This window comes from Musa acuminata, chromosome BXJ1-7 (assembly GCF_036884655.1).
Source record: "Musa acuminata AAA Group cultivar baxijiao chromosome BXJ1-7, Cavendish_Baxijiao_AAA, whole genome shotgun sequence".
NCBI lineage: Eukaryota > Viridiplantae > Streptophyta > Magnoliopsida > Zingiberales > Musaceae > Musa > Musa acuminata.
Window position 1 is genome coordinate 43,563,517 of NC_088333.1, and position 26,800 is coordinate 43,590,316.

Here is a 26,800-nt window from a genome sequence, read left to right on the forward strand (position 1 = left end):
CGTAGGTCGAGTTTTCTCTATTTACGTGCCTTGACACATTATGCCTTATGCCTTCGTCGTGACATATTTCTCTTCACGCGGGATAGATTTTCTTGACTCATGAGCCTTTAGCAAATTTTGTCTTGTGCCTTCGTCGAGGTAGATTTTTATTCACACAAGTTAGGTTTACTCGACTCACGCACCTCTGTCACATTTTACCCTTGTGCCTCCATTGTGGTAGATTTCTCTTCATGTAGGTTAGGTTTTCCCGACTTACGCACCTTAGGCATATTTCGCTTTATGCTTTCGTCATGGTAGATTTCTCCTCACACGGGTCGGGTTTTTTCAACTCATGCACCTTAGGCATATTTTGCTTTGTGCCTTCGTCGTGATGGGTTTCTCATCAAGCGGGTTGGGTTTTTTCAACTCGTATAATCGGGGCACATTTTGCCTTGTACATCTACCATAGTGGATTTCTCTTAATGTAAGTCGGGTCTTTCTGACTCACGTGTCTTAAGCATATTTTGTTTTGTGCCTCTATTATGGCTGATTTCTCTTTACACGAGTTAGATTTTTCTAACTCATGTACCTCGAGCACATTTTGTCTTAGGCCTCCATCGTAGCGGATTTCTCTTCACGTAAGTCGAGTTTCTCGACTCATGTACCTTGGGCACATTTTAGCCTTGTGCCTGTACCGTGGTCGATTTCTCTTCACACGGGTAAGATTTTCTTGACTCACATGCCTCTGACGTATTTTGTCTTATGCCTCTATCGTGGTAGGATTCCCTTCACCCGAGAAGAGTTTTCCGACTCATGCACCTCAGCACATTTTGCCTTGTGCCTCTACTATGATGGATTTCTCTTCACGCGAGTTAGGTTTTTCGGACTCATACGCCTTAAGCACATTTTGCCTTATGCCTCTGCCATGATGAATTTCTCATCACGCAAGTTGAGTTTCTTGACTCACATGCCTTAGACATATTTTAACCTTAGGCTTTTATCGTGACAGATTTTTCTTCACGTGGGTCGAGTTTTCCTCACGCACCTCGACATATTTTACCTTGTACCTTTGCCACGGTAGGCGATTCTGCTTGAATCAAAGACCATGCAAACAATTCAAGTACGCAATGACTGCATCCATGTGGCAACTCCCTTGATAATAAGATGACACTCCTGCTTGTGAATGTGTAGCTATAACAATTCATTTAATCTCCATTAAGCCAACATTGTGGAATTAAAGATTTATAAATAAAGCTCTCCATTTCTTGTCGCCAGACAAATACAAGTCTTACAAGATCTTTAGTCCACTACTTACCATGAGAGTGAATTTGCTTTCACAAGCTAGCAGCAAGTCAACTTGTCGATTCAGTCAAATTAAATCAATTTTATTCCTAATCGATACTTCATTATGAGCACCATCAGCTAACATTTTTCTCTTTTCTATTTAATCTGCACTTGCAAAAGCCCGCTGAGCCAGCATCATGCTACATGCAGAAAAACACCGCATCTATCATTGGATGCCACTTGGCCATGTCTGATTTTTGACAGGCTCTAAAATAGTTTCAACCTCATGTAAAAGCTCCTGATCGATTCCCAGACTTGATAATCCAAGTGCAGCAGTAACATTTTCCTCAACCTGCAAGATAAATAATATCTTTTAGCTAATATCCTTGTTGTCAGACTCTTGGCATATCTTGAAATCCAAGTTTGCTTGCGATCTCATATATCTACTTATTGGACCTTTGCAGGTGTGTATTCTTGGATTGTAGCATCCACATTATTTTTTAGTATTTATTCACACAGTTTATTCAAATAGATGTTGACATGAATGAACCATGTAAAAATGTATTGGCACGGGATCGTTATGCCTTGATCGAAGTACCCTATCAACATCTTGAGATACGAAGTTTTCTGGAATTCTGAATTAAGAAACGCAGATTACTTGCTCTGCGCTCATTGTAACTTTAGAGATAACAAGTCATCGACCAATTTATACTACAATCAAGAGGATAGGAGTGTGTCGGTCACATTCAATGAGCTAATCTGTCCAGGAGTTGGCAGTTGATCTTGCACATACATACAATCAATTAGTTTACACCAACTTAGTATTATGATACAGAATGCTCAGGTTAGGGTAGCTCATAGAGATCTCAAGGCACAAGTCTTACTTTCTTATACTCTTTGTGCCACGAATATATGCCCATGAATGAAGCACCTCCTTTGCTTGCACAATAGAAACATGAAGTTGTCTCCGTGAATGGATTTCAAAAAAGTCAGATTATGTGGGGCTTAAGTTACATATGCTTGTCAGTCTAAGACTTTTTAGTCTTGTTTGCTTAAATTGCCAAAATATTATTTCTCATAAGATCCAAATCTTCTATAACCAAAAGCAAACATCTGTTCCAATTTTATTCATTCACAAATAGTATTTTGGTTCTTGTAATCAATATTTAATTTGGTTCTTGTAATTGGTATTAGGTTAACAATGCATTTCGTTTAGAGTCTTAAAAGCACATTCAGAAGAACTGGTAATATGAAGGCGATTAGCACCTACAGAGATTTGGAAAGCATGGCTACTAATAATTAATATTGGTAGAACAAAATGAAATCAATACCTGCTTAGGAGAGTTCATACCAACCAGTATGGTAGCAATTTCTTTATTCATCAAGCTGTACTGTAGAGCTACCTTAGATATGTTCTTCCCCTTTTCCTTACAATGCGCAGCTGCATCTCTGCAGGCATCCTAAAAATGTAGAAATCAGAAATTTAAAATGAATTCTTCTGTTCCAGAAGGTCAATTGGTAAAATAACAAATAAAAATGTAAAGCTTTATGCGACAAACTAAATTCAGAGTATCTAGATTTCTCAATGAATAACACTATAACAGCAATGTATTATACCAATATAATAGCTTAGGAGATAAATCTATCAGCACATCTAATATAATTGAAATCCTTTTTCCTTTTGTTTGGAACCTTTCCCTTTATGCATTTATCCTCAAGCTAACTATTACATTTAGCATGAACATCATTAAGTGGTGCCTATCTGATGATAGATCACTATTTTTTGGATGGAGAGGAGGAAGGGTTGTATTTGTTAAAAATTTTCAAACTCCCAACTGAAAATTGAAAGGAGAACCATCACAGGAAGGAAACAAAGAAGAGTTAATCTATCAAAGGGATGAGAAGCAGCAAATTAAACGAATGATACAACACAAGGACAAAATGGTTAAATACATTATAAAAAAAACATAAAGGGTTCACGGCAAGATTATAGCAGCAGGCAAGAAGTGTCATTTCGTGGCATTTAGCTGCACCAATGCCTTCACAGCATGCCACAATATAAGTTGGCAAGACCCTTGGCCAACATAGACCAAAATTGATGGCACCACTGATATGACTCGAAAGAGGTCATGTGAACTTGTCTCCGTCATCACAACGATTGTTGCCTGCAAATATGGAACTCGAAAAAAAGTCATCTACTGAGACAGATCTTCACACAAAGGTTTTAAGTATCCTTGAGTAAATCATTGCTCTTAGTCTTCAAAATTATGTGGCTTACAGTACCCTAAGTAGGATCTGGTAAGTGCATCCTCTAGATCTTGGCATACAATCGCCTATGCTTAAATATTGTCTCCAAAAGACTGCTAGCAAAAGCAATCTTTCACAGGTAAATCATTGTTGATGCCAGTTAAATTGGTCTACAAGAAAGTGCTGCTATACTCATCGCTTGCAGATATAAGAATATGGTCACTAAGATACTTAGCTTTCTAGACTTTACAAAAATCACTACTTATAACATACATAGAGCCAATTTTAGAAAAGATAACAACAGGAGAAAGCTTACCTTGAGTTCTAATGAAGCAGGATGCCACTCCGGCGGACCATAATCCGTGAGGAGGCCCATTGCAAGTGGTGAGGCACTGATCACACCAACACCCTTGCTTTTCAAATATGGTAGCAAATCTATCAGGGCTGAGTCATTAATACTGTAATGACAATATGAAAGAATAACATCAACTGAACCCGGCGGTGTGCGATCAAGAACATAAGTGAAGATCTCTAGAGGTAGACCTGTTATTCCAATAAATCTAGCCTTTCCAGTCTCCCTTATCTTTTGTAATGCAGGAATTGTCTCGTTCACAATCTGTCCATTAGGCCAATTCATCCAAGTTTTCAGCTTCAATTATCAAAAGAGCAAGCATATCCAACAACTTCATGTTTGTAGGAAGAGATTTCGGGTGTAATTATATCTAAGAATGAACAAATGCGAGAACAAAACATAGGTCTTCGAGTAAAGTCCGGCTCTTTACTCAAAAGTATGGACCAAAAGCACAACTCGAAAAGGTTGTCGACACAGATTAAACGTAGCTAATTGAGGATGCATAATCGATGAATCAGTGGAGAAGAAACAAACAATGTGAATAGAACAAGACCTGATCGAGGGAGCCAAACTCGATGTCATGGCAGTGGAGGATATCGACGTAATCCAACTTCAACCTGGCGAGGCTCTCATCGATGCTCCTGGTCACCCTCTCCGCGCTAAAATCGAAGCCATCGATGTAGCGGCCGCACTTGGTGGAGACGACGATCTCCTCCCTCGGCACGTTCAACTCGTGGAGGCAGTTCCCGAGCACCGTCTCCGAGACCGTATCCCCATAATACCTAACGGAAAAGGAAATAATCTAGGCAAGGATAAGGGGAACGCGGCACCTTTCTGGAGTAGAGCAGGGAGAGGAGGCGAACGGGGAGGTGTCGAAGAAATTGATGCCATATCGGAGTGCAAGGCGGACGGAGGCGAGGGCGTCAGCGGGGGAGACGTCGCCGAAGACGTTGCCGAGGGGGGAGGCGCCGAAGCCGAGGCAGCTGAGCTTGAAGCCGGTGTTCCCGAGCTCCCGTCGCTCCAGCGTCGCCATGGCCAACGATCGATCCCCACGTTAGGGATTCGTAGGAGGGTAATCGAAGGCTCAACCGCTCAACTACAGCGAGATCGCTACTGTTCCTCCTCTTCTATTCTATCGAATGCCGAACGCAAGGCGGTGACGATTTCGCCCTCATATTTCCCTTTAATTTGCGGCTATAAAATTAAGTGCTGAGATTATATATATATATATATATATATATATATATATATATATATATATATATATATATATATTCAATTAAGGTATACATATATGACTGTCAAATATAACACGTGGCATCGATTAAAAAAACACAAAAAAAAGCTCAATTGAAGATCCCATCACATTAGCCAAATCTAAATAATAACAACTAGGGGTGAGCGATAAAATATAAATTAGAGAATAATTAACAAGGTTTAATCCTTTTCTCTCATCATCATCATCATCCAATTCATTTCGGGAGTCTAACTTAAGCATACATGAGATTGAGATTTTATTAGGAACACTCTCCATATTATTCTTAATATAAGTTGACATCGTATTGAATGAGTTCAAAATATGGTAGTGTAAGTCGGATATGGAGCTTTGCCAATACTCCAAATCTACCATCGACATTATCACTCAACAATTAGGATAATACATGAACTTGTGATTGCTATACATGTGTCTTTTACGGGTGAAGAAATTCTGATTAATCAAATTTGCACTCTAGCTTTATTAGTTTTTTTTTCTTCCAATTAATCAAAATTTTATTTTCACTCGACCAATTTTTTATTCATCAAAATATAATAAATGTAGGACACTTTGTCTCCGCGAATAATTTTAAAAGTTATATTTGAGTCAATCTAGTTGAAGTATGGTACGTGTTTATTTATATAAATCTTTAACCATTTAATAATTTAGGATTATATAATTAGTTCTTCTTTGATGAATTAACGGTACGGTTGAGACCTTATGACTTTGTTATTGTATGATCGTTAGCACTGGGGAGACGTCCAAACATGACCACCTCAACTTCTCTATATTGGGGACGATGATACTTAGCAAATCTTGAAATATAAGATGGGATATACAAGATTGTCAGACCCCATCTCCAAAGCGAAGATGAAGACCTATCAATCAGTATCGCTCTTTGTGCCAGTTGGCCGTAAGTTCACTTCGCCATACTTGCCTCGTTGTAAAGAGTTCATCTTCATCCTAACGAAAATACAGTTCTCTCCCAAGCTTCAAATCGTTAGGGAAGAAGGGCCCTTGGCCTCTCGATCTCCCAACTTCACGCTAAAGGAATTAAAGAAAAAATTTAAGAAAATATGTAATGGGTGTGATTTAGGTGTAATTAATAGAAGGGATTAATCATCAGAAGCATCCATAATAAAAGAGAAATCAGCTTTTTATGTTAAAGCACTTGTAACATTTTCTCTCTCTCTCAAATCTTTTTTATATCTTTCATAGATCAAAACTTATTTTTAATTTAATCCTCTGTCATAGTATCATCCTTAACAAGTAAAAAATGGTCCAAATTGGTTCACAACTTGATTTTAATATAAAAAAATCTAAATTAAATATCAGAGTTGGGTTTTGATCGGATCAAAATCGATATTACGGTAATCTCATATGACAATTCTCTATACAATACGATAGTAATTAACTTTGTCCGTTTGATTACTTAAGTATGGAAACAAATTTGTCCTACTTGAGACAACCTTGATTACCTAAACTTATAAGATCATGAAACAATTAAGTTATTAGCCATGTTAATGATTCGTCAAACAAAAGGAAACCCATGTGAGAACATATCAAACACCGAGCAAATAAAAGCTGGCTATTCGATGTCGAGATCTCCCACGATCACACTTGTCTTAGATTATTAATCTTATTGGATTCCCTCGGTTGAGAGGTGATTGATTGCCTTTATCTTTCTTGTTCTTTATGTGTTGGGATCTCCCAATCGTGTTCCATGTTTCTTTATCATTCATTCTACCGCTCATCAAACAAATTGCTGCTCGAGTTAGTGAAGAAGTTGTATCAAATGGAACTCACTAATGTATGTGTTCATCCGTCTCATCAATCTGTATTGTCAAATTTTACATATATATTTAGTTTAGTTTAATCAACGAAAGTTCTCTTTCTAGAAAATGTGGATTTGGAGACTTGTATAGGACAGTAGTAGGTCCTTCTAAATTTAATACAATTTCAAGATTTTACTATTGATAATTTCTTTTTAAAATAATAAAATATTATTTTACTATTTATAATCGAAGTATTATTGATTTTATCTTTTGTCCTTATTTCATCTTTGCTCTCAACTTCATCGTCGTCGACCACGCTCGACGTTGTGCAATCTTGCTCGTTGTCCTTTTGATATTATAGTACGAGGAGAAAGAAGAAGAAAAAGAGGGGAAGAAAGAAAGAGAAAAAGAGAATATTTAATAGATAAAATATTTTTAATTAGAAATAATAAAAAATTTTGATGAAATGGGGAGTCTAAATCAGCCCACGATCTTTATATATGATTTTGTTACATAAATTGAGTGAGTGATAAGTTGGTAGAGAATTTTGAAAAGAAAAAACATATGATTATATGATATTTCACTTTTAAAATAATTTCTATCAATATTTATTGAGTTTGATTTATTTTCTAATAACAACACTTACATGAATTAGGAAAAAAAAATTAGGATAGTCATTTTGTACATCAAACCTTAACCTAACCGCGAATTTAACTACACAATTAGTTAGAGAAAGACAATAAATGGACAATAATGAATGATGTGGGAAAAAGAAATAATTAACAATCATAAGAGAACTTGTAATAATTGAAGCATGAAGAAAACGACACTGCAAATGTTTATTTATCTCAAAAGGTAGTAATACATGAAATTGGCTCTCCGATCCAATATATGTTTGGCCAATCCAACATATGTGTGTCCACAGGCAACACCTCTTCCTCAATAATGCATGCCAATGACAGCTGACTGCTATGAAAGCTTTGAAGATGGTGACAATTAAATACCATCAAACAATGTAATCCTCAGTTTATAATAACCCACCCCCCAACTTGTGCATTGTTTAGTACACGAGCAAACTCCCAATTCTTGGGGGCTCTCAGGTCAGACGTCTGAGATGTACAAAGGGGCTCGTGAAGCCATGTTGTCATGAAGCAATCATGTCTCCACTATGATTCCTATAACACGCAAGGAAATCAATCGATCAATCCTAAGAAATAGGATTTGTTTCACTGTCTTAATCATGTCATTTTCCAACCAATTGCAAACATATTTATCATGTGATGGATTTTTGCTATGTCATCATGTCATTTTCCATAAATGTCTTCTTCCTTGGAATTAACTTTTTCCAAGATATTTCGAACATCACATCATCATCATCACACGCATCTATCCGATTCAAGTGGATCACATCATTCTAAGTAATACGATACTAACTAGGATGCTTTCGAGTGACTCCTCACGTTCAACTAACATCAACAACTCTACGAAATCGCTCCCGTAGAATAATTTGAATTAATTTTTTTTAATCATAATTAACACAAAGATACTTGAACGTTACATCATCATCATCAATGTGATTTCTATTCTCATACCCATTTTGTAAATACAACGATACTAACTAAAATGCTTTCGACTGACTCATCACGATAATTTCATGAAATCGCTTTCGTAGAATAATTTTCTATTATATATCAATGGTTACTAAAATTGATAACGGTATCTCTTTAAACATCGAAGAATATTATCGAGCACGTTTGTAATTTAGTTATACATGACATGCAACTGAATATACTTGCATCTCGACCAAAAAAATTATATTAATTATTTATAATATTTTTTTTCTTTTTGACTCGAAGTGATTGATGGGTGATGATGCAAATTAATTTATCTAGGTATAAATTGTTTTTGTAGGCATATGTTGCCAAGAGTGGTGTGTTACACGTTGAAGGCATGTTTACTTGGTCGGCGGTGTGGATATGAACACACACGGCGCCGAAACTATTTCGAGAAAACAGCAACAAAGGCATGACAACAGCAAATCGAAGTGTTTTTCCTACCCTCGGTGTTTACTCAATTTAGTACTGTCATAAGTCGACTTGAGATTTCATGATGCCATGATTGGCCACATAGGAAAGAAGTGCAAGTCAACATCATCATTTTTCTGTCCAATTGACTCACTGTTCCCATTCATTTATTGCATGCATGCATGCATGCATGTATTATATATTAGCTACATAACTTAGCAGGTGACGATATCAGTGACCTCATCAAGTTCTACAATCTTGACAAGTCAAATTTACTTGCAACAATCCAAACTAATGAAGATTGCTGGATCCAAATTATTGAAGTACTACTACTCATTTGTTTATGAGAATAATAAGCAAAGGCTAAAATTGTGGATGACTTATCTCTTGATCGAGACTCCAATTTGACATAAACGAGAGTTGACTTCAGAGAAAGCACCCGTTGGTTCTAATGCTGATAACATTTCCTTCGAAACAAGAGAGAACTCTTGACAGCCAAAGTCCATTAGATTCAGATTCAACAAGGAGTAATGGCACACAAGGGTGAGAGGTTTGTGGATGTGCGATGGAATATAGTATCTCCCACTTGAAGGTCTATCTCTTCTTTAAGAGGAGGAGGAGGAGGAGGAGGAGGAGGATGATGATGGTGGCTCCCCCATTTGCAGGATCTTTCTTCTCATTTAACTATTATGTGTTCAATTTGAAATGGCTTCAGTGGCACATGATGGATGGCTAAGTTTAAAAGTTGGGTCACCAGGAACAGTCCTTCATGTGAAGAAAAGCTCATTGGAATGCTACATAAACAGGCTGGTGACTATTTTATGTTCTCTTTCTCTGCCAATTGGCCATGTGTCTTGAACCCTAAGATGGGGGACCAGAGGTCACAATCATGGCTTTAATGCAGTTCACTTTGCATGAAGACCTAAAGACCTTTTACTACCTCCATGGATGTATGACAGAGTCACCAAAATACTCTTGGATGACAGAGATCTATAGTGTACCGTATCAAGAATTAGAACAAGATTGCTACACATGGATTTCAGTGTCAGAAATGACAAAGAACACATGCAGATTCTTTCATGCCAAGCAGATTATTAGCATAGATTACCTCAGTAATATAGGGAAAAGCTGCATGATTTATTCTGGCTTAGGTTGCTATTATGTTTCTAGCAAATGATGAGGTTTAGCCTGTGTGCTAGAGATAGGAACTTGACATGAAGAGATCTACCACTTGTTCAAAGGGCCAATCATCTCTCCACTCTAATAATTCATTCTGGGTTGTTGCCGTCCCGATTTGACGAAATATTCGTTGCTTAGTTGGTCACAATGACGAATTATGTAGTTTTTTTATTGCTGAATGGATCCGCAAATCCATCGCCTTATCATAAAATAGTTTGATGATCCATCCCAGAAAAGAACTGTTGTCTTGTGAGAGAGAGAGAGAGAGAGAGAGAGAGAGAGACTCTATTCTCAAGGCTTAACAAGTCATAAAAGGCACCAAAGTCTCCTTTTGTAAACATGGAGGAAGTAAAGTTCACACCAAGCGAATAAGTTCTTGATCCAGATAGTATATAGAAGAAGCCTGGGTGTCCAGAGGAAGAGAAAGGGCCTTAACCTTCTGGTGCAGGTTGGTGTTCTCCTCTCTGAGACCATTTGGATGTGTAGCATTAATTGCCAAGATCGAATCCACTGACACAAATGTTGGCTCTTGTATTTCTTTCTTTGATGTCAAGTTATGAAGTTTTGTTGGAGAAAGCAATGATTTTGAACTGATTACCACCTCACCGTCCATTGATTCTTAATTCAGGTTCCTCTCCTGTCTCAGAGAACAACCGGAAATGGAAGCACCAGCTGCGGAATGGTATTCTGATGCGGTGAGGAGATCAAACTCAAGAGCTTTGGATGATTGAAATGATTAATAAGATCCACTCCTTTTCTATCGTTGATAGGGAATGGGTGGCAATTTCTTCGACCAGTGGGACGTGATAGATCAGCTCACTGCACAAGAAATTGCAGCGGCTCTCGAGCAAGACTTGCAGCGATCCTTCTCCTCGGAGAGCTACAACTCCTTACCTGCGGACCAGCCACCGGCGAGCGCCGAAAGGCCAAAGAAGACCCTCAAGGCTGGTAGCTGGAGTTCCTGCACCACCGAGCAGAACTCGGCTCTGGTACCCAACGCCTCGTCTCCAAGCATCCTCTCCTTCGGCAACCCGGACTCGCCGAGCGACCAGAACAACATATACGGGGGTCTCGTCAGGGTGGTGAAGCCGAAGAAGGAGATGGATGCTTTGGTGCATCACGGATCCAAGAGGAACTACGAAGCCACGGTTGGGCAGGGATCCAAAGGTGTCAACACGGGGACAAGGTCAACGTATCACAAGGAACACATCATCGCCGAGAGGAAGCGAAGGGAGAAGCTCAGCCAGAGATTCATAGCTTTATCAGCCATCGTTCCCGGCCTGAAGAAGGTATGTTCTCGATCGATTTTTCTTCTCTCTTCTCGGACGTTCTGAAGAACATCCTGCATCCTCTTGCAGATGGACAAGGCTTCTGTTCTCGGCGATGCTATCAAGTATCTGAAGCAACTCGAAGAAAAGGTGAAGATCCTGGAAGACCAGGCCGCAAAGAGGACCGTTGAGTCTGCAGTTCTCGTCAAGAAATCTCAGCTCTGTGCTGACGATGACAGTTCCTCCTGTGACGAGAACTTCGACGGGCAACAATGCGGTGACAGCCTCCAAGAGATCGAAGCCAAGATGTCGGAGAAGGCCATCCTCGTGAAAATTCACTGCGAGAACCGCAAAGGAGTACTGGTGAAAGCACTCTCTGAAATCGAGAAGCTCCACCTGTCTGTCGTCAACACCAGCGTCATCCCTTTCGCTGGTTCCTCTCTTGATATAACAGTGATGGCTCAGGTAAAACATCCTAATTCCCTTCCGGGAACGTAAGCACTTGACGAAAATTGATGTGTGTGGCGACTGTTTACAGATCGAAGAAGGGTTCGACATGACAGTGACGGATCTGGTGAAGAAGCTGAACTCTGCTTTCAGAAAGCTTACATGAAGAATCTAGCGGATGGTAGCTGAGTAGAGTAGGGTGGTTCGTTCTGTCTTTTTAGAGCTCGCACTCTTGAACACAAGGGCTTAGATACCCCCCCACATTGCAAAGACCACCATTTTGGTTTCGCTTTTGTTGATTAGGCCTCTCTCGATCCATGTTTTTGTGTTCTGTCTTCGCTGCATCCTCCGTTTTGCATGGTTGAGTTAGTCGACCATGCTTTCATGGGAGAAGAAGACATGGACAATTCTACTCATGTTGTTGTCTCATCATCTTTTTGAGGGATCTCTGGGGAGTTTGCTTTCAGCACACTCTTCCTTCTTTCTTTCTTTCCTAAGAGGCCCTTTTTCTTCCTCTGATGAGGTTGACTTTTGCAAACCTACTTCTTGGCTTCCTCTGCCAACTTCTTTGTTTCCAAAAGCTTCAGTGTGGAAAAAAATGGTGATCTTTTTATTCTGGGGGTGTAACAAAGTCCTTGTTTAAGCAGTATGGGTGGTCCTTTTTCTAGGATGTTGATTCCTATTTGTCTGCGTCCCTTCTCTTTGTGTGTTTGTGTGTCTGAGAGAGACGACGAAGCTGTAGTTTGTTGCTGCTGCTGCCGTACTTATTTCACAATAATGTGTACAATAAAAGTCCATGTTCATTTGGTGGCATGTAATGTATGGGAGTCGAGTCATGAGGGAGTTTTTGCTGCTGGTCTTGTCATGTGACTTTTTTAAGAGGACACAGCAGGGAAATTATTGTCGCATGATGACCCTGCAAGATCTTATCAAGAATCTAATGTGAAGTTGTGCTTTGAGTCGCATAAGATTTTGTAAGGTGACAATCTCAATCTTGTTCTCTAACTTTTTTGCAGTCTACTTGCCCAGATCGACACAAACACAGCGAGTCAAACCAAACAAAGCTGCAACTGTGACTGCATCGACTTGGTCGGAGGTCACCCAACCCAGTTGCCATATACCTGTTAGGCCCATTCACATTTTGGGCCTCACACAACCCAATTGGTTCGGTCTAATAATAATCATAGATTTGGGGTTCGGCCTCAGACAATCTTAGCTAGCTTTGAGACAATCCATCATCAGTTCACCTAAGTCGACCAATCTCGAAAAGTGATTCATTTGGAGCTTTACCCGTGGGATTCGACATTAAATTGATCTTTCAACCCGGAAGAAGATGTCTCTTCACCGGCGAAGGAATCCTGCAGATCTAAAGTTCTGTCTGTCCTCTGAAATGTTCAATCATTGCTTGCCTTTTTCACGTTCAAAAAGTTCCATAGCTCAAAGATTGTCTTATTTTAATCAAATTAAATCAAAATTCGATTTAGTTTGATTTGATTGTAAACTGTTTGGTTAGTACCGATTTCGATAAGCTTAATTTCTAGTGATCTTACTGTGATCCCTTTCCGAGTCTCTTCAAGCTTTTACTGCTACTCGTAGTCATAGTTGCGTCAAAGCATAAGTCCCCCATCTCCTCCTCAGACCAGCAGCGAAATCTTGCATTATTGCACGATTCAATTGTCTGTTGCATTGAATTATTAAGCCACTCTCATGCCCAGACACTGTTTTGGATCTCATCTTCATGCCTCCTCCCTTGGCAAGCAAAAGAATGAATCATCGCCAGCCCCATATCTCTTTTATTCCACCACACACTCTTTAACGCAAACACACACGGGTCCCTCCTCCGTTGGCATTTGAAAGACAACACCACCCAAAAATGCGCTCGAAAAATAATAAATTAAAAGAAAAAGGAAAGCCCCACAAAACTCACGTCCTCCACCCCATGTTTATATAAAGAGAGAGCGCGTGCGGTATGAGAAGGTAATGGCGTCGCTCCGCCGCCAACACCTTCTCCGCCTCTTATTCGTCCTTGTTCTCGGGGCGCTGGCGGCCGCGGCCGAGGACGCGGCGGAGGCCCGTGCCCTCCTTGATCTTAAAACGACTGTCTCTGACCCCTCCGCCTCCCTCTCCGCCTGGAACTCCTCCGCTGGCGTTGGCCACTGCTCCTGGCCGGGCGTCGGCTGTGACCCCATCCAGGGTTCCGTCGTCTCTCTCGTCCTCACCGGGTTCAACCTCTCCGGTAGCCTCTTTCCTGCCGTCGGCCGCCTCCGCCACCTCCTCAACCTCTCTGCCGCTTCCAACTCCCTCTCCGGCCCCATCCCCGCTGAGATTTCCCGCCTCGCCAGCCTCCGCCACCTCAACCTCTCCAACAACCTCCTCAATGGCTCCTTCCCCTCCGCCCTCGCCCGTCTCAAAAACCTCCTCGTCCTCGACCTCTACAACAACAACCTCACCGGCCCGCTACCCGTCGAGGTCGCCCGACTCCCCAACCTCCGCCACCTCCACCTCGGCGGCAACTTTTTTACCGGTGTCATCCCTCCGGAGTTCGGTCGCTGGGAGTTCCTCGAGTACCTTGCCGTCTCCGGCAACGAGCTCGGAGGCCCCATACCGCCGGAGCTCGGCAATCTTACCCGCCTCCGCCAGCTCTACGTCGGCTACTTCAATAGCTTCGAGGGCGGCATCCCGCCGGAGATTGGTAGCCTCCCGGCGCTCGTCCGGCTCGACATGGCCAATTGCGGCATGACCGGCGAGATTCCGCCCGAGCTCTGGAAACTCCAGAACCTCGACACGCTCTTCCTCCAGGTGAACGGTCTCGCCGGTGACATCCCGCCGGAGCTTGGCCGCCTCCGCAGCCTCAAGTCCATGGATCTCTCTAACAACGCTCTCACAGGCGAGATTCCCGCCACCTTCGCCGACCTCGAGAACCTGACCCTGCTCAACCTGTTCCGAAACAAGCTCCGCGGATTAATCCCGGAGTTCATCGGCGAGCTGCCGGCGCTGGAGGTTCTACAGCTCTGGGAGAACAATTTCACAGGTGGGATCCCCAGGCAGCTTGGGCGGAGCGGCCGGCTGCAGCTCCTCGACTTGTCGTCGAACAAGCTCACCGGGACATTACCGACGGGCCTATGCTCCGAGAACACGCTGGAAACTGTCATCGCTCTCGGGAACTTCCTCTTTGGCCCAATACCGGAGACCCTCGGCCGGTGCAAATCGCTCAGCCGGATCCGTATGGGGGAGAACTACCTTAACGGATCGATACCTGATGGCCTTTTCAGCTTGCCCATGCTCTCGCAGATCGAGCTCCAGGACAATCTCCTCACTGGCGGTTTCCCGGACACTGGCGCCGCCGCCATCTCTCCGGACCTCGGTGAGATAAACCTCTCGAACAACCGGCTCTCGGGCTCGATTCCGCCGTCCATCGGTAACTACTCCGGCGTCCAGAAGCTCCTCTTGAACCAGAACCAGTTCTCTGACCGTATCCCACCGGAGATTGGGAGGCTGCAGGAGCTCTCCAAGGTGGATTTCAGCGGGAATCGGTTCTCCGGTCCGATAAGACCGGAGATAAGCCGGTGTAAACTCCTAACTTTCGTCGACCTCAGCCGAAATGAGCTATCCGGAGAGATCCCACCAGAGATTGCCAGAATGAGGATCTTGAACTACCTGAACTTGTCAAGGAACCAGCTCGAAGGGGGCATTCCGCCATCCATTGCCACGATGCAGAGCCTCACGGCGGTCGATTTCTCATACAATAAGCTTTCCGGCCATGTCCCTGGCTCCGGCCAGTTCAGCTACTTCAACGCGAGCTCGTTCGTGGGCAATCCCGATCTCTGCGGCCCGTACGTCGGCCCTTGCAACTCCGTGACCAACGGTAACGGCTCCACTCACGCAAGGGGGCCGCTCTCCGCTCCCTTTAAGCTGCTATTGGTTACTGGTCTCCTCATCTGTTCCATTGCCTTTGCCGTCGCCGCCATCATCAAAGCTCGATCTTTGAAGAAGGCAAGCGAGGCCCGAGCGTGGAAGCTCACGGCTTTTCAGCGTCTCGACTTCACCTGTGACGATGTCCTGGAGTGCCTGAAGGAGGAGAATATCATCGGAAAAGGCGGGGCTGGCATCGTGTACAAGGGCGTCATGCCCAACGGCGAACTGGTCGCGGTGAAGCGGCTCACCGCGATGAGCCGGAGCTCGCCGCATGACCATGGATTCTCAGCCGAGATACAGACACTCGGAAGGATTCGGCACCGCCACATCGTCAGGCTGCTGGGTTTCTGTTCGAACCACGAGACCAATCTCTTGGTCTACGAGTACATGCCCAATGGGAGCCTCGGAGAGGTTCTCCACGGCAACAAGGGCGGCCATTTGCTGTGGAACACCCGGTACAAGATCGCGGTCGAGGCCGCCAAGGGGCTCTGCTACCTGCACCATGATTGTTCGCCGCTGATCCTGCACCGCGACGTTAAATCCAACAACATCCTGCTTGATTCAAGCTACGAGGCCCACGTCGCGGACTTTGGGCTCGCCAAGTTCTTGCAGGACTCCGGTAGCTCCGAGTGCATGTCGGCCATCGCCGGCTCCTACGGGTACATTGCTCCAGGTAATACCTTGAATTCTTATCTCTTACCGTGCTCTGTTTTCATAGTATATGTTCGATTGGAACGTTTCTGCAAATGATCTGCTCATGGAAGTTCAATGCAAAGAAAGTATTCGTGCGACCAATCTAGAATAGATTCTTGGATGATCTATGGTTTGTGGTTGCAGCAGTAGTTTTATGGTTATCGTTCTATTTGGACTGGGTGATGCATTCCAGCCAAGTTCCCTGATATCAAAAGGGCCTTTTCCTGTCGTGTCCTATAAGAACTAAACTAGAGTCGCTTCGATAAATGGACTCTATGAGTTGGCGTAGCTTTTACTAGTTTTACGTCAGCCATTACTAACATGTTCGACCTTGGCTCCACAGAGTATGCATACACGCTGAAGGTGGACGAGAAGAGCGACGTCTACAGCTTCGGTGTGGTGCTTCTCGAGCTGGTGACGGGCAGGAAGCCGGTGGGCGAGTTCGGCGAGGGCGTCGACATCGTCCAATGGGTTAGAAAGATGACAGAATGTGGATCCAACAGGGGCGGAGTGCCACAGATTGTGGATCCCCGGCTTCCCACGGTTCCCATGGACGAAGTCGTGCACGTCTTCCACGTCGCCATGCTGTGCGTCGAGGAACAGAGCGTGGAACGCCCAACGATGAGGGAGGTTGTTCAGATACTCATGGATGCACCAAAAGCAGCGCCTGAACAGGGAGATGACTGCGAGGCACCCACGAAGGAAGCCAAGGAACATCAGCAACCTGCGCAGACCTCACCACCACCAGATCTCCTCAGTATTTGAAATGCTGGGATCCAAGTATTTTGTTCCAAATGGTTGGTGGAAACACGAGCTGTGTTCTGTAGCGTTGGGGTTTAGACTACTAGTTGATCTGGTTTCAGCTCCTGCTTCTCGTCTGATCCCTGCAGATGCTGGTGCTCTGGTTCTCCAGTCGCTGTACACATCTATGGGGAGGGAGTCATGGTACTTTTGTTGATCTTTCTATGGAAATTATTAGGAAAAAGAAGTGTTCAACGTATCATCTGTACTGTGATGAGTTATTTCTTGAAGTCTGTGAGTGACTCTGTTCCCAAAGCCACAAATCGATTTCCCCAAACGAGTCTCTGAGGATGAGTTCTACCGAAAAGGATCTGACGACAGGATGACAACACTTGAAATTATACTATATATATATATATACATATATAATACTATACAATTTATCAGTCAGCACATCAGATTATAGCTTTACTTAAGATTAAAAGAATATCCTACATTTATCACCTTGTTCCCTATCATGGATCCAAATATGGCTCCTCGTCACTCCTTTTTTCTTTGATCTCTCGCGTTGGTGAGATCCCTGAAATGTCATTAGATGGATGAATGAACACCAACTGATGAATCTATTTCCTGATGGGTAATGGAGAGCACCGAACAACGTGGGTGATTCCCCGTACCAAATCCAGAGAGAGGAAGCAAGGTCTCCATCAAACGATACGAATGCTGGCGTGGCTGATGCCTAGATTCTCTCTTTTTTGTGTGGATCCCTCGTCTTCTTTGTATTTGTACCTCGTAGTTCAGTGGTCCCTTCCCCCCCACCCCCCCTTATAACACAATAATTCCGAACGTCCATTCCACCATGTCACGTCGCTCTCTGTCAACCATGGATGCATGGATGTCATCCTGCAACAATCCATCACGGTTTTGTGCACAAGAGTTCTAATTGCAGTGGTGTTACCGGTCATAAATCCATGGCAACTTGTGCAAGAATTCCAATGTTCTCCATGGGTTGTCATTTCATGTCCTTCTCCCACTTAACCAAACAAGGATTGTGGCGGACGCCCTCTGTCCCTTTTGTCTGTTCTGTTCTCTACCACGCAGAGTGCGTTCATGGCAGCAGTCTGCCAAACGGAGAGACTCGACATGCACATTACAGCGTGAGAAAGGAAAGAAGACTATGACCCCACGTACGGTCGAATCCGGAGTTAACAGGTGAAAAAGCCGAGAACTTAGGGATCCACTTGGTCCCAGTTTGCTGTGTCTTAAAAGCGAAGCAGGGGTTCCCCACGAGCCGTAGAGGAGAGATGACTGCCATTCCGCTCTTGTTGTATTCTCTCTTCTTCATCGGAGATATCACTCTCAGCAGCAACCTAAAGAATGCCACACTGTGGAACCCAAAATGATCGTCGTTGAAACTGTGGGGAGACGTGTAGATGAACTGAAATCTGTTCAGACACAACTCATCTGCATGAGTACTCGGCGTGGCCAACGTGAGCAGCTTCAGTCTGCGTGCAAGTGAAACCCAACGTCTCACTGCAAGCACTGCGATATTACACTGACTACAGACAGCCGGAGTAAACCAACCGATGCCATGTTGTTTGTCCCGAGGAGTTGCAAGTTGGTCCGAAATGATGACAAGAGAAAAGAATCAGAAAGAAGCGCAGCGACTTCATCCACAAGCAACTTGCACATCAGATCAGCTCTTTTCACACGGCCGAAATGGATTCGAGAGGAGAGGATGCATCAATCTATGAGTCAACTGCCAACCAACAAATCGCATCTGGGGTATCATCACGCAGCATTAATGGTTGCACCTACTGCATTGCACTGTTCGGAGAGATGACACCACCCAGCAAGAGAGATGATTCGAGGACTGCAGCTTCTAGGTTTCAATGCGCCTTTGTCAGTTGCCAGATTCATGTATGTCGATCGTAGCGGTCGTAGATCCATATGTATTTATCTTCTGAATCTATTAACATTATGTCTTAGCTTAACTTGATTCAACCCCAAACCCTGTTCATCATATGATCCATCTCATACTAGACATGGAGCATGTGATTGGGTACGGTATGCTGCACCTGGAGCACAATCTTTGGTGCAGCGTAAGGAACTCGAGCGGGAGCGTGTTTGTCGCCTTGCTGCTCTTCTTCCATGTCGGGCTTGCTTTTTGATTCGTAAACAATTTACTCTCGTAGTTTAACAGGTTCTGCCATGATTTCATATGCTGTCATCTGCCAATTACCACTAGGATTTGTGGAGTGGGTGAAAAGGGGCACGTGAACGCTGCAATCAATCTACTTTACAGGAACAGAAAGAATAAACTTTCTGCGCTCGTATTCCGTGACCTGTCCTTCAATCATTCAGCCATGTTACGGGCCCCCACCTAAAGAGGCACCGGACGTCGTCTTCTGCCCATGAACCCTAATCCATCACCCCTCCTGCTACAGGAGAGGAAACACTGTGCGTTTTTGTCGTGGAGCTGATGCCATTTCCCATTCTTGTATCTCGTTTCCGGACCAAGACAAGTAGAACAAACATTCCATGACGCATCCTTGGCACCTTGTGCTTGTGTTAGTGCTACCCATTCCTTTCTAATGCCCGACCGAGCACTGCTCTCTAGATGCTTACAGGAAGCCATGGACTCTTCCCTCCATCATCCTCTGCTTCCTTTTGCTGTTCATAGATTCCTAACACCATCGAGTTACTAAGGATCGAGAGTAGAGATCATATACCTTCTGATCCCTTGGATCATTAAATGAATCGAGCACGAGACGATGGGCATTGGGAAGAGCACATTAAACGGGGTTGGTGTAGCCATGTGAACATGCCTTCCCTGCTCACAGAGGCAGAGATTTAAACCATTTGGTGCTGCATCATTCTTTACAGCGGGTTGGATCTCATCCATCTGCCATTTCCCGAGTCAGCGAGTGAATCAGAAGGCACGAACAGATGATGAAGAGCCGGAGTTGGAAAGATGGGCGGCAGGTGAAGATTCCAACAGAAAAAGGAGGACTCCATGCTGAGGGCCAAACTCCAAGCGGCTTGCCTCATCGGTGAAACACTAAGCCACTGATGTGATAAGGGATCGAGAAGAAAGATGGAGTCATTTCGTTATCAACTTTTCTTCAATTGAATTTCATCTGATATTTCTCTGTCATTCCAACAAAAGACTCCCTCTCGAACAAGGAAACTGCTGTCCTCAGACTGGTGAATTCAGGTCACCGATCATATCATGATATTAGCTCTGTTTTCTAGTGGCATCGGGGACTGGAAAGTAGAAACATCCCAAATTTTACGCAAAGACTTGACTGCTGAAAGGAAATTACAGTTTTAATTCTGACGGTCATAAAAACTATCAGAGAAAGTGACACAGTGTTAAGTCCCCGGAACTTTAAACTTGCACTGGTTTGGATGAATCTGTGCTCGTGTCATTGCTGAGACTTCATGGCCCGTCGTAAGAGAAGGTTTTACGTCACTTGCTTTTGAGTTGTCACATAGACTTCATGCTATTCCTCTCAGCTTCCGATCGTCACATCACATCGCTTTCTCTTCGATTAGCATTTCCTCGAGCGACTTCGCATCCTCTTCATAAGTTGGTTCTGCCAGAAATGATCGAGCATGACGATGATGCTGGAAGGCATTAATTACCAGTTTCAAAGAATAAACTAATAGAAGAGAAGAAATGTGGGTACAATAGCCGTCCCTCCTGTCTTCGTCCAGGCCTTGGCCCAGCATATGAGATGGGCTCTGAAGGACGTTAAATCAAGATAATACAAATGATACACGATGGAATTGACCATGCTCCTATTAATTTAGAACAACGTTGATTAAGGAGCCTCCGAGGTGTCACGACCTCGACTCTGATAAAAATGTTTAAGCAAGAGTTATCATAGTATACTCATCAGGTCCATATGTCCACTTTCGATTTGAGACTAAGTGGGGTGTTACACTATCCCCCACTCAATTAGTTTAACGTTCTCTTCGAGATCCAACATAACCTAGATCGAACCCTAGCATAGTACATGTGAGGTTTAACTTTCACGTCATGATAAGTTATCTGACTCTATCCACAGATAATCTTTTCTTATTCGAACCCTCTCACTCCGCCCACATACTAGATCGACTGTGATATCAAATGTCACGATCCGAGTCTAATGAATCAACTGAAGAACCAACAACAACATCTACGTATCTATATTAATAGGCCAGCTTGAAAGGCCGACATCAGCGAATTGGGTAGAACAAACCTGAAGTCCGGCCCAGCCCAAAGCACAGAAGAAACAGACAAACCCAGTTCCACTAACTCAATCGGGAGGAGGTGGGGCGATCTACGAGATACCCAACCCCGCCCGACGCCCACATTCTCTGGATCACTGAGCTGTCATCTGCGAGATGACAAAAATGAGGAGTACTGCTGTGGTGGATAAGGGGGAGGTGGTGGTGGTGGTGGTGGGCCTGCGCCTGCGCCATTTGATGTTGTTAGCTCCGCAAGAGATTCCACAGGCTTTGTCGCTTTAAGGTTTGATGATTGGAAGAGGAGAGACGGAGATAGACATGGACAGAGAGAGAGAGAGAGGTTCGATGATTGCAAGAGAAGACAGCGATCAACAGACGAGAGCTAGCAGACATGTAGAGAGAGACACACAGCGCGTTCCATGGTTGTGTGTCTGCGTAGAGACATGTAGGGAATCAGCCGCGTTCCAACCACTGCCCGCTGCGTTGCGTGTGCAACACGTCTGCGGCCTCCGTGCATCGCCCACATGGGCATGACCACCAGATCCAACAACACCCCGCGTGGTCCCTTCGCTCCGCTGCTCGCGTTCCTTCTTTTGTAGAAAAAACTAGGGATTGGGGAGGAGTTCTTCCGGCGCCTGCGGTCGCCATCGCTGTTGCAGGGTGAACACTTCCGTAGGCGTGTACATGCTAGCCAAGGGACCAACCCCACGAAGGAAGGAAGGAAGGAAGGTGACTTGGCTATCTACCTTTTCTCGCCCATCTTTTTCCCTTGTTCACTTCATCAGTAAAATCGTGATCATGCGCTCCCCCAAATTCTTCTTATTTTTCTGACTCTTTTTATTCTTGTTCTGTTGGATCAGATGACTTGACATTGCATCGACGGTGGCGGGCTCCACCTGTCAAGAGGCCTTGGTTGACGCAATGGACGAGCTTCTTGATGTCAGCTCGAACCGTGGGCCCTACCATTTTAGCTAGGTAAAGCTTGGCCTTTTGTGGAGTAGCCTGAAGACAAAGGAGACAGCATCATGGGACATAAATTAATCGACAACAACACTGTGTGTGACATTATATGAATTGCTAAGTCACGATGAGAAAAAAAAAGAGAGTTATAATACACATATATTCCGCACATTATTTCACATCATCACCAATAAATGCAATCGTCATTTTCTAATACTTCCAACACTGAGGTCATGTATGACATTTGAAATTTGAATTTAAATATATAAACTGCTTAAATGAAAAGCGATAATAAGGTTGAGGGCACCCACACACTCTTCCAGAGATGCTGAAGCGACGGTGGCGCCGTTGGCAATGGGAAGGGTTTGGTGCGACGGAAAGAGAGAGAGAGAGAGAGAGAGAGAGAGAGAGGAAGATGGCGAACGGCCATGATGGCTGAGCTAATGATGTGGTGGACATTAGTGCTGCTGCGCCACCAGCAACCAATGCCAACGACTGTGAGCAGTACGAAGGCAGGGAGAAGAGAGAGGAGGAGGCGGATGAGGACAAAAGGAGGAATGTCTCGGCAGCAGCAAAAAGACAAACCCAGCACAGAACCAACGAGGCCCACATTCCTTACCCTTCCCCCGCCTCTCTCTCACGCCCCCCACCCAACATACGATCCAAAAAAGGGAAAAAAAAGGGAAGAAAAGGAAAAGAGGCGAGAGAGAAGGGGGAAGTGCCTGCTCTTCTTCTTCTTCGTCTTCTGCTGCTGCTATGGCGAAACTCAGGAGGAAACCGGTCCTCCCGTCCGCCGACTCCAATGACGAGAGTGACCCCCGCCCCGGCGCCTGCGGCTACGGATCTGCGAGGGCGTTTTCGTCAATGTAGCTCCCCCTTCCCCCTCAACCCCCTCACCGATGGAAGGCAGACAGGATGGAGCCAGGCAACGCGGAGTAGAGCGGGCGAGTACGAAGAGAGGGGGGGAGCCGTCTCTTCTTCGTATGTACGTACGGGTTGGTATACGGACGATCGGTCATGGTGTACTAATTTCTCTTTCTTCCCTTTTCCTTTGCCAAGAAAGAAGACAAAGGAAGAAGAACATGTTTCCGCTAGTATTAGCGCTTTCGTTAGTGTGGATTTCTTGATGGCTTATCGTCGTCATGCTGTTTGAACCCCTCCTTCGATGGTGGGATTGTTTCTGACATGCGCGAGATATTTGTTTGCTTCCCCTTCGTTTATCTCTTCTTCTGCCTCATGATTGTTTCTGTAGATGGAAATAGTGATGGCTGCGAGGTTTTGTTGGGGCTGGACGCCGATTTGGTCATCAATCAGTGACCAGCGTCCTTCTCGGTGTAGGTGCTGGTATTGGTGATTCAATTGCTTGTTCTTGTTTTCATACTTTTTTTTAAAGGGTTTCTTGTAAGATTCTGCCCTTTCGTCTTCCATCTTGAATCCCAAACCTAACTAGCTTTTAGCAGCAATTTGTAGTCGTAATCACTTGTATTGATTTGTTGTCGATTACATCTGCTTATTTGTTGTTTAGGAGATTACATGTGTCCTGATCTATCTTTAGAACTTGGATGATGAAAATGCTATAGCAGCATTTAATGCATGAAGAACTTATGAAGAATCTTGATGTTCATTGTATATTTTTTGTTTTTGGTAAGAGTAAACATATGTTTAAGAGCATTTAGATTGCCCTAGTTGTATTAGAAGCATCTGGAGCAGTGTTCTTCAAGAGACATCCACCATGGTATTTTTGTATGACCCAAATAGAGGATTAGATGTGGTCAAACATTTTGGGGGGAAGAAGGTTAGAAGGTATGGTTGGTGGAGTGGAAGAACCAATGTGAACTGATGAGCTTCGGGGATATTTGTTACTTACATGAATGGGACATCTGGGACAAGTTTCAATATATTTACATATATATATATATTTTTTTTTCTGAATTTGGGGGGTCATTTTTGCCACTATTGCTTGATTGTAGTCCAACATCAAGGCCGATCCTGAACATGATCCGAATCCTCCAAAACTTGGGTCTATTTTATTTTGCTTATCGGATATCCGAAGCCCTCCAAGTTTGTCTATGCTGTTTGGTATTATTTAGAGCCATAATCTTCTGTTGCTTCATGGGAAATGACCCTCATATCTACCCTTGTGATCACAAAGTTTGTCTTTTCATCAACTTATTATCATTTCTCGGGTATGTCTCTTTATATCTTGCTTCTTTCCAGATAAAATGTTACTCGTTCTTTCGAATGAGGAGGATTAATTTAGCTTTCGTGTCTCTGATGCTAGCAATGATGGGAACAAGAAGTGTATAATCTGAGATGCAGGAGATGCATGTCTAATGGACAAAACACCAACTAATATTGTGCATGGGCATGCAACAGAGGTCCAAGGAGATGCCTTAGAGACCAAGTGCACAAGATTTGAGTGTTTGTTGATGACCACTAAAGAGAAAGAAAACATCCGAGAATATGTTGTATCGTGGAAACACCAGTTGTAACCATTGCTTGGTAACCGATAAAGTTCCTCTTTGTGTGAACCTTGACATATATATTTCTTGATGAATAGTTTGAGACTAGTAGATAAAATATCCTTCCGTGGTTTGGTCTTGTTGAAAAACCTGATTTCCTGTCGACAGGATGTTACAATTTGTTAATTGTTATGTTTATTAGAAAGCCCGGTGGGTTCTTAGCAGTTTGTTGGATGTGTGCTAGGCATATTACTGGGTAAATTACTTGTACGCTCTTGAGGCTAATTGAAAAGAATAAGGTACTTTTTTTTATTCTGGGAACAATTAGCTGCAGTTTTCACAGTTTGTATCGGATGTGCTCATTTTTATCTGTTGATTTTTCCCTGTGCAGATCCTGCTGTCGATTTTGGTCCAATGGATGCTAGCTTTTGTGATAAAATTTTGTTGATGTTTAAGACAATTGCTAAGGATATATGCTGATGGCAGAGATTAGCGCTACCATGTCAATTATGTTTTTCATTCTCACTTTAGAGGCTGTTTTACTGGTTGGAATGAAGTCTTTCCACTTTGTGATTCCTTAATGATCAAGTAATGAAGACTTTTTTTCTTTCAAATGTGTAATTTGTGATGAACTTACAATGTGAGATACATACCTAAATTTAGTGTCTTTCCTAAAGAGAGGGCAGACAGTGCACCAGATTCCCTCATTGGAGCTGACTTGTTGCTTCTTCCATAGAACAAACCATGATTTTTGGTAGAGAGTATAACTTGCTTATAGCTAAGAGACTAGTCTTAGTATTCATGTAAGAGGTTACATGAAGGCGTCATAAGCCGGATTATTCTTTGCTGCAATTGTGGTCATTTCTGTCGATAAAGTTTGTCGATTTAGATTCTGTTCGGGTATGTGTGATGTTAATAAATCTGCAAATTCCAGATGTTGATTTTGATTTGAATACTAGCATATTGAGTGTGCCAAATATTTTGTTCAATCAACATGCATCAGCCAATTTTGTTTGCTCTTCCTTTACTCGACTTTATTCTCACTTTTCATGGTTTGTGAAAGAGGATATTTTTTTTTTCTTGAGAAATTATTGGGAATATTGTGTGGAGTTTGGAGGTAATCCATCATAAGATAGATAATGAATCTTGCACCTATTAACTCTAGAATTACTATGATTAGATTATCTGGGTAGCATTTACGAATCATAAGTGCATTTACTATGAGTCAAATAGTTCGTTCTTATGTTTACATGGCTTAGTTAGTCTTGAGAAGCATATGACTACTGGTAACCCGGTAGCATGTCCTCGTTAGTAGGAGGAGGTAATCCATTAAAAGAATATAAAGACTATGAATGTTGCAGATAGAAAGGTAATTTTGAGTTTGTTGCAACCTCTAATTAAGCTCTAGAATTACTACGAAAGGCTATCATCCGTAAGCAATGTTAAATGAAGTCAATTTCGAGGGGCTGAGTAGATTATACAAGTGGCATGTTCTACGTATTTATCGTCGACGGTCGTTATTTGTATGTATAAAACAAAATAAATATTATAATCGCTAAAATGCTTTCGTTGAGAGTTGAACTCAAGACCTCCCGCTTACTAAACGGGTGCTCTAACCAACTGAGCTACGAAAGCTTGATATGTAATGGGAGATATGAATATATATATATATACAATTAAATAATACTGATAGCTCTGCCATTTATTCAAATTAAAACCAATGCATTATCATTTTGGATTTTTTTTTTCTTTTTGTTTCCATATAAAATTTTGGATGACTTTGTCAAAAAGATATGGGGCAAATAACTATATGTGATTTTTATTCTCCGTGATCTTTTAATTGAGTCTGATAAGGAGTCAAAAAAACAAAAAAAAAATTACTTCATGCTGAAACGACAACAATGCATCCTCATTAAGATGTCTCGTATCCAAAAGTGATTAGTATTAGGTGCTTACATAAATCACATATTTTTTAATCGATAA

At 43.1% G+C, this 26,800-nt stretch overlaps 3 protein-coding genes, 1 long non-coding RNA gene and 1 other non-coding gene across 7 annotated transcripts; 3 read left to right on the forward strand and 2 right to left on the reverse strand.

Moving 5' to 3' along the window:
- Positions 1–1,218: 1,218 nt before the first annotated feature.
- LOC135679624 (L-galactose dehydrogenase-like) lies at positions 1,219–5,046 on the reverse strand. The gene is made up of 5 exons (XM_065193587.1): positions 4,726–5,046; positions 4,416–4,644; positions 3,827–4,126; positions 2,595–2,723; positions 1,219–1,615 (listed from the first exon to the last, which is right to left on the reverse strand). The coding sequence occupies exons 1-5, from the start codon at positions 4,893–4,895 to the stop codon at positions 1,490–1,492; spliced, it is 954 nt and encodes a 317-aa protein (XP_065049659.1). The 5' UTR covers positions 4,896–5,046; the 3' UTR covers positions 1,219–1,489.
- Positions 5,047–10,389: 5,343 nt separating this feature from the next.
- LOC103993107 (transcription factor bHLH18) lies at positions 10,390–12,778 on the forward strand. 3 transcript variants are annotated; one of them, XM_009413060.3, is made up of 5 exons: positions 10,390–10,543; positions 10,724–10,790; positions 10,866–11,384; positions 11,454–11,828; positions 11,902–12,778. In XM_009413060.3, exons 2-5 carry the CDS (start codon positions 10,755–10,757, stop codon positions 11,974–11,976), a joined length of 1,005 nt encoding a protein of 334 aa, XP_009411335.2. In that variant the 5' UTR covers positions 10,390–10,543; positions 10,724–10,754; the 3' UTR covers positions 11,977–12,778. The 3 variants fall into 3 exon arrangements, with proteins under 3 accessions (XP_009411335.2, XP_018684176.2, XP_018684175.2); XM_018828631.2 differs by having other exon boundaries at positions 10,397–10,543; positions 10,742–10,790; XM_018828630.2 differs by lacking the exon at positions 10,390–10,543 and adding an exon at positions 10,546–10,616.
- Positions 12,779–13,769: 991 nt separating this feature from the next.
- On the forward strand, positions 13,770–17,376 carry LOC135679625 (leucine-rich repeat receptor-like serine/threonine-protein kinase BAM1). Its single transcript, XM_065193588.1, has 2 exons — positions 13,770–16,398; positions 16,762–17,376. Exons 1-2 carry the CDS (start codon positions 13,791–13,793, stop codon positions 17,181–17,183), a joined length of 3,030 nt encoding a protein of 1,009 aa, XP_065049660.1. The 5' UTR covers positions 13,770–13,790; the 3' UTR covers positions 17,184–17,376.
- Positions 17,377–22,635: 5,259 nt separating this feature from the next.
- LOC135679626 (uncharacterized) lies at positions 22,636–25,524 on the forward strand. Its single transcript, XR_010515315.1, has 2 exons — positions 22,636–23,350; positions 25,209–25,524. It is a non-coding gene; the product is annotated as an uncharacterized LOC135679626 (long non-coding RNA).
- Positions 25,525–26,378: 854 nt separating this feature from the next.
- TRNAT-AGU (transfer RNA threonine (anticodon AGU)) lies at positions 26,379–26,452 on the reverse strand. The gene has a single exon. It is a non-coding gene; the product is annotated as a tRNA-Thr (tRNA).
- Between the last annotated feature and the right edge of the window lie 348 nt (positions 26,453–26,800).

What these genes read in the sequence shown, in the direction of transcription:
- LOC135679624 (XM_065193587.1), bottom strand. Translation starts at nt 4,895, where the DNA reads ATGGCGACGCTGGAGCGACGGGAGCTCGGGAACACCGGCTTCAAGCTC. An exon ending in AATTTCTTCGACACCTCCCC is followed by an intron (nt 4,645 to 4,725) that starts GTTCGCCTCCTC and finishes CTTTTCCGTTAG; the next exon opens with GTATTATGGGGATACGGTCT. An exon ending in GTATGAACTCTCCTAAGCAG is followed by an intron (nt 1,616 to 2,594) that starts GTATTGATTTCA and finishes TTTATCTTGCAG; the next exon opens with GTTGAGGAAAATGTTACTGC.
- LOC103993107 (XM_018828630.2), top strand. An exon ending in TCGTTCCCGGCCTGAAGAAG is followed by an intron (nt 11,385 to 11,453) that starts GTATGTTCTCGA and finishes ATCCTCTTGCAG; the next exon opens with ATGGACAAGGCTTCTGTTCT. An exon ending in ATATAACAGTGATGGCTCAG is followed by an intron (nt 11,829 to 11,901) that starts GTAAAACATCCT and finishes GACTGTTTACAG; the next exon opens with ATCGAAGAAGGGTTCGACAT.
- LOC135679625 (XM_065193588.1), top strand. Translation starts at nt 13,791, where the DNA reads ATGGCGTCGCTCCGCCGCCAACACCTTCTCCGCCTCTTATTCGTCCTT. An exon ending in CTACGGGTACATTGCTCCAG is followed by an intron (nt 16,399 to 16,761) that starts GTAATACCTTGA and finishes TTGGCTCCACAG; the next exon opens with AGTATGCATACACGCTGAAG.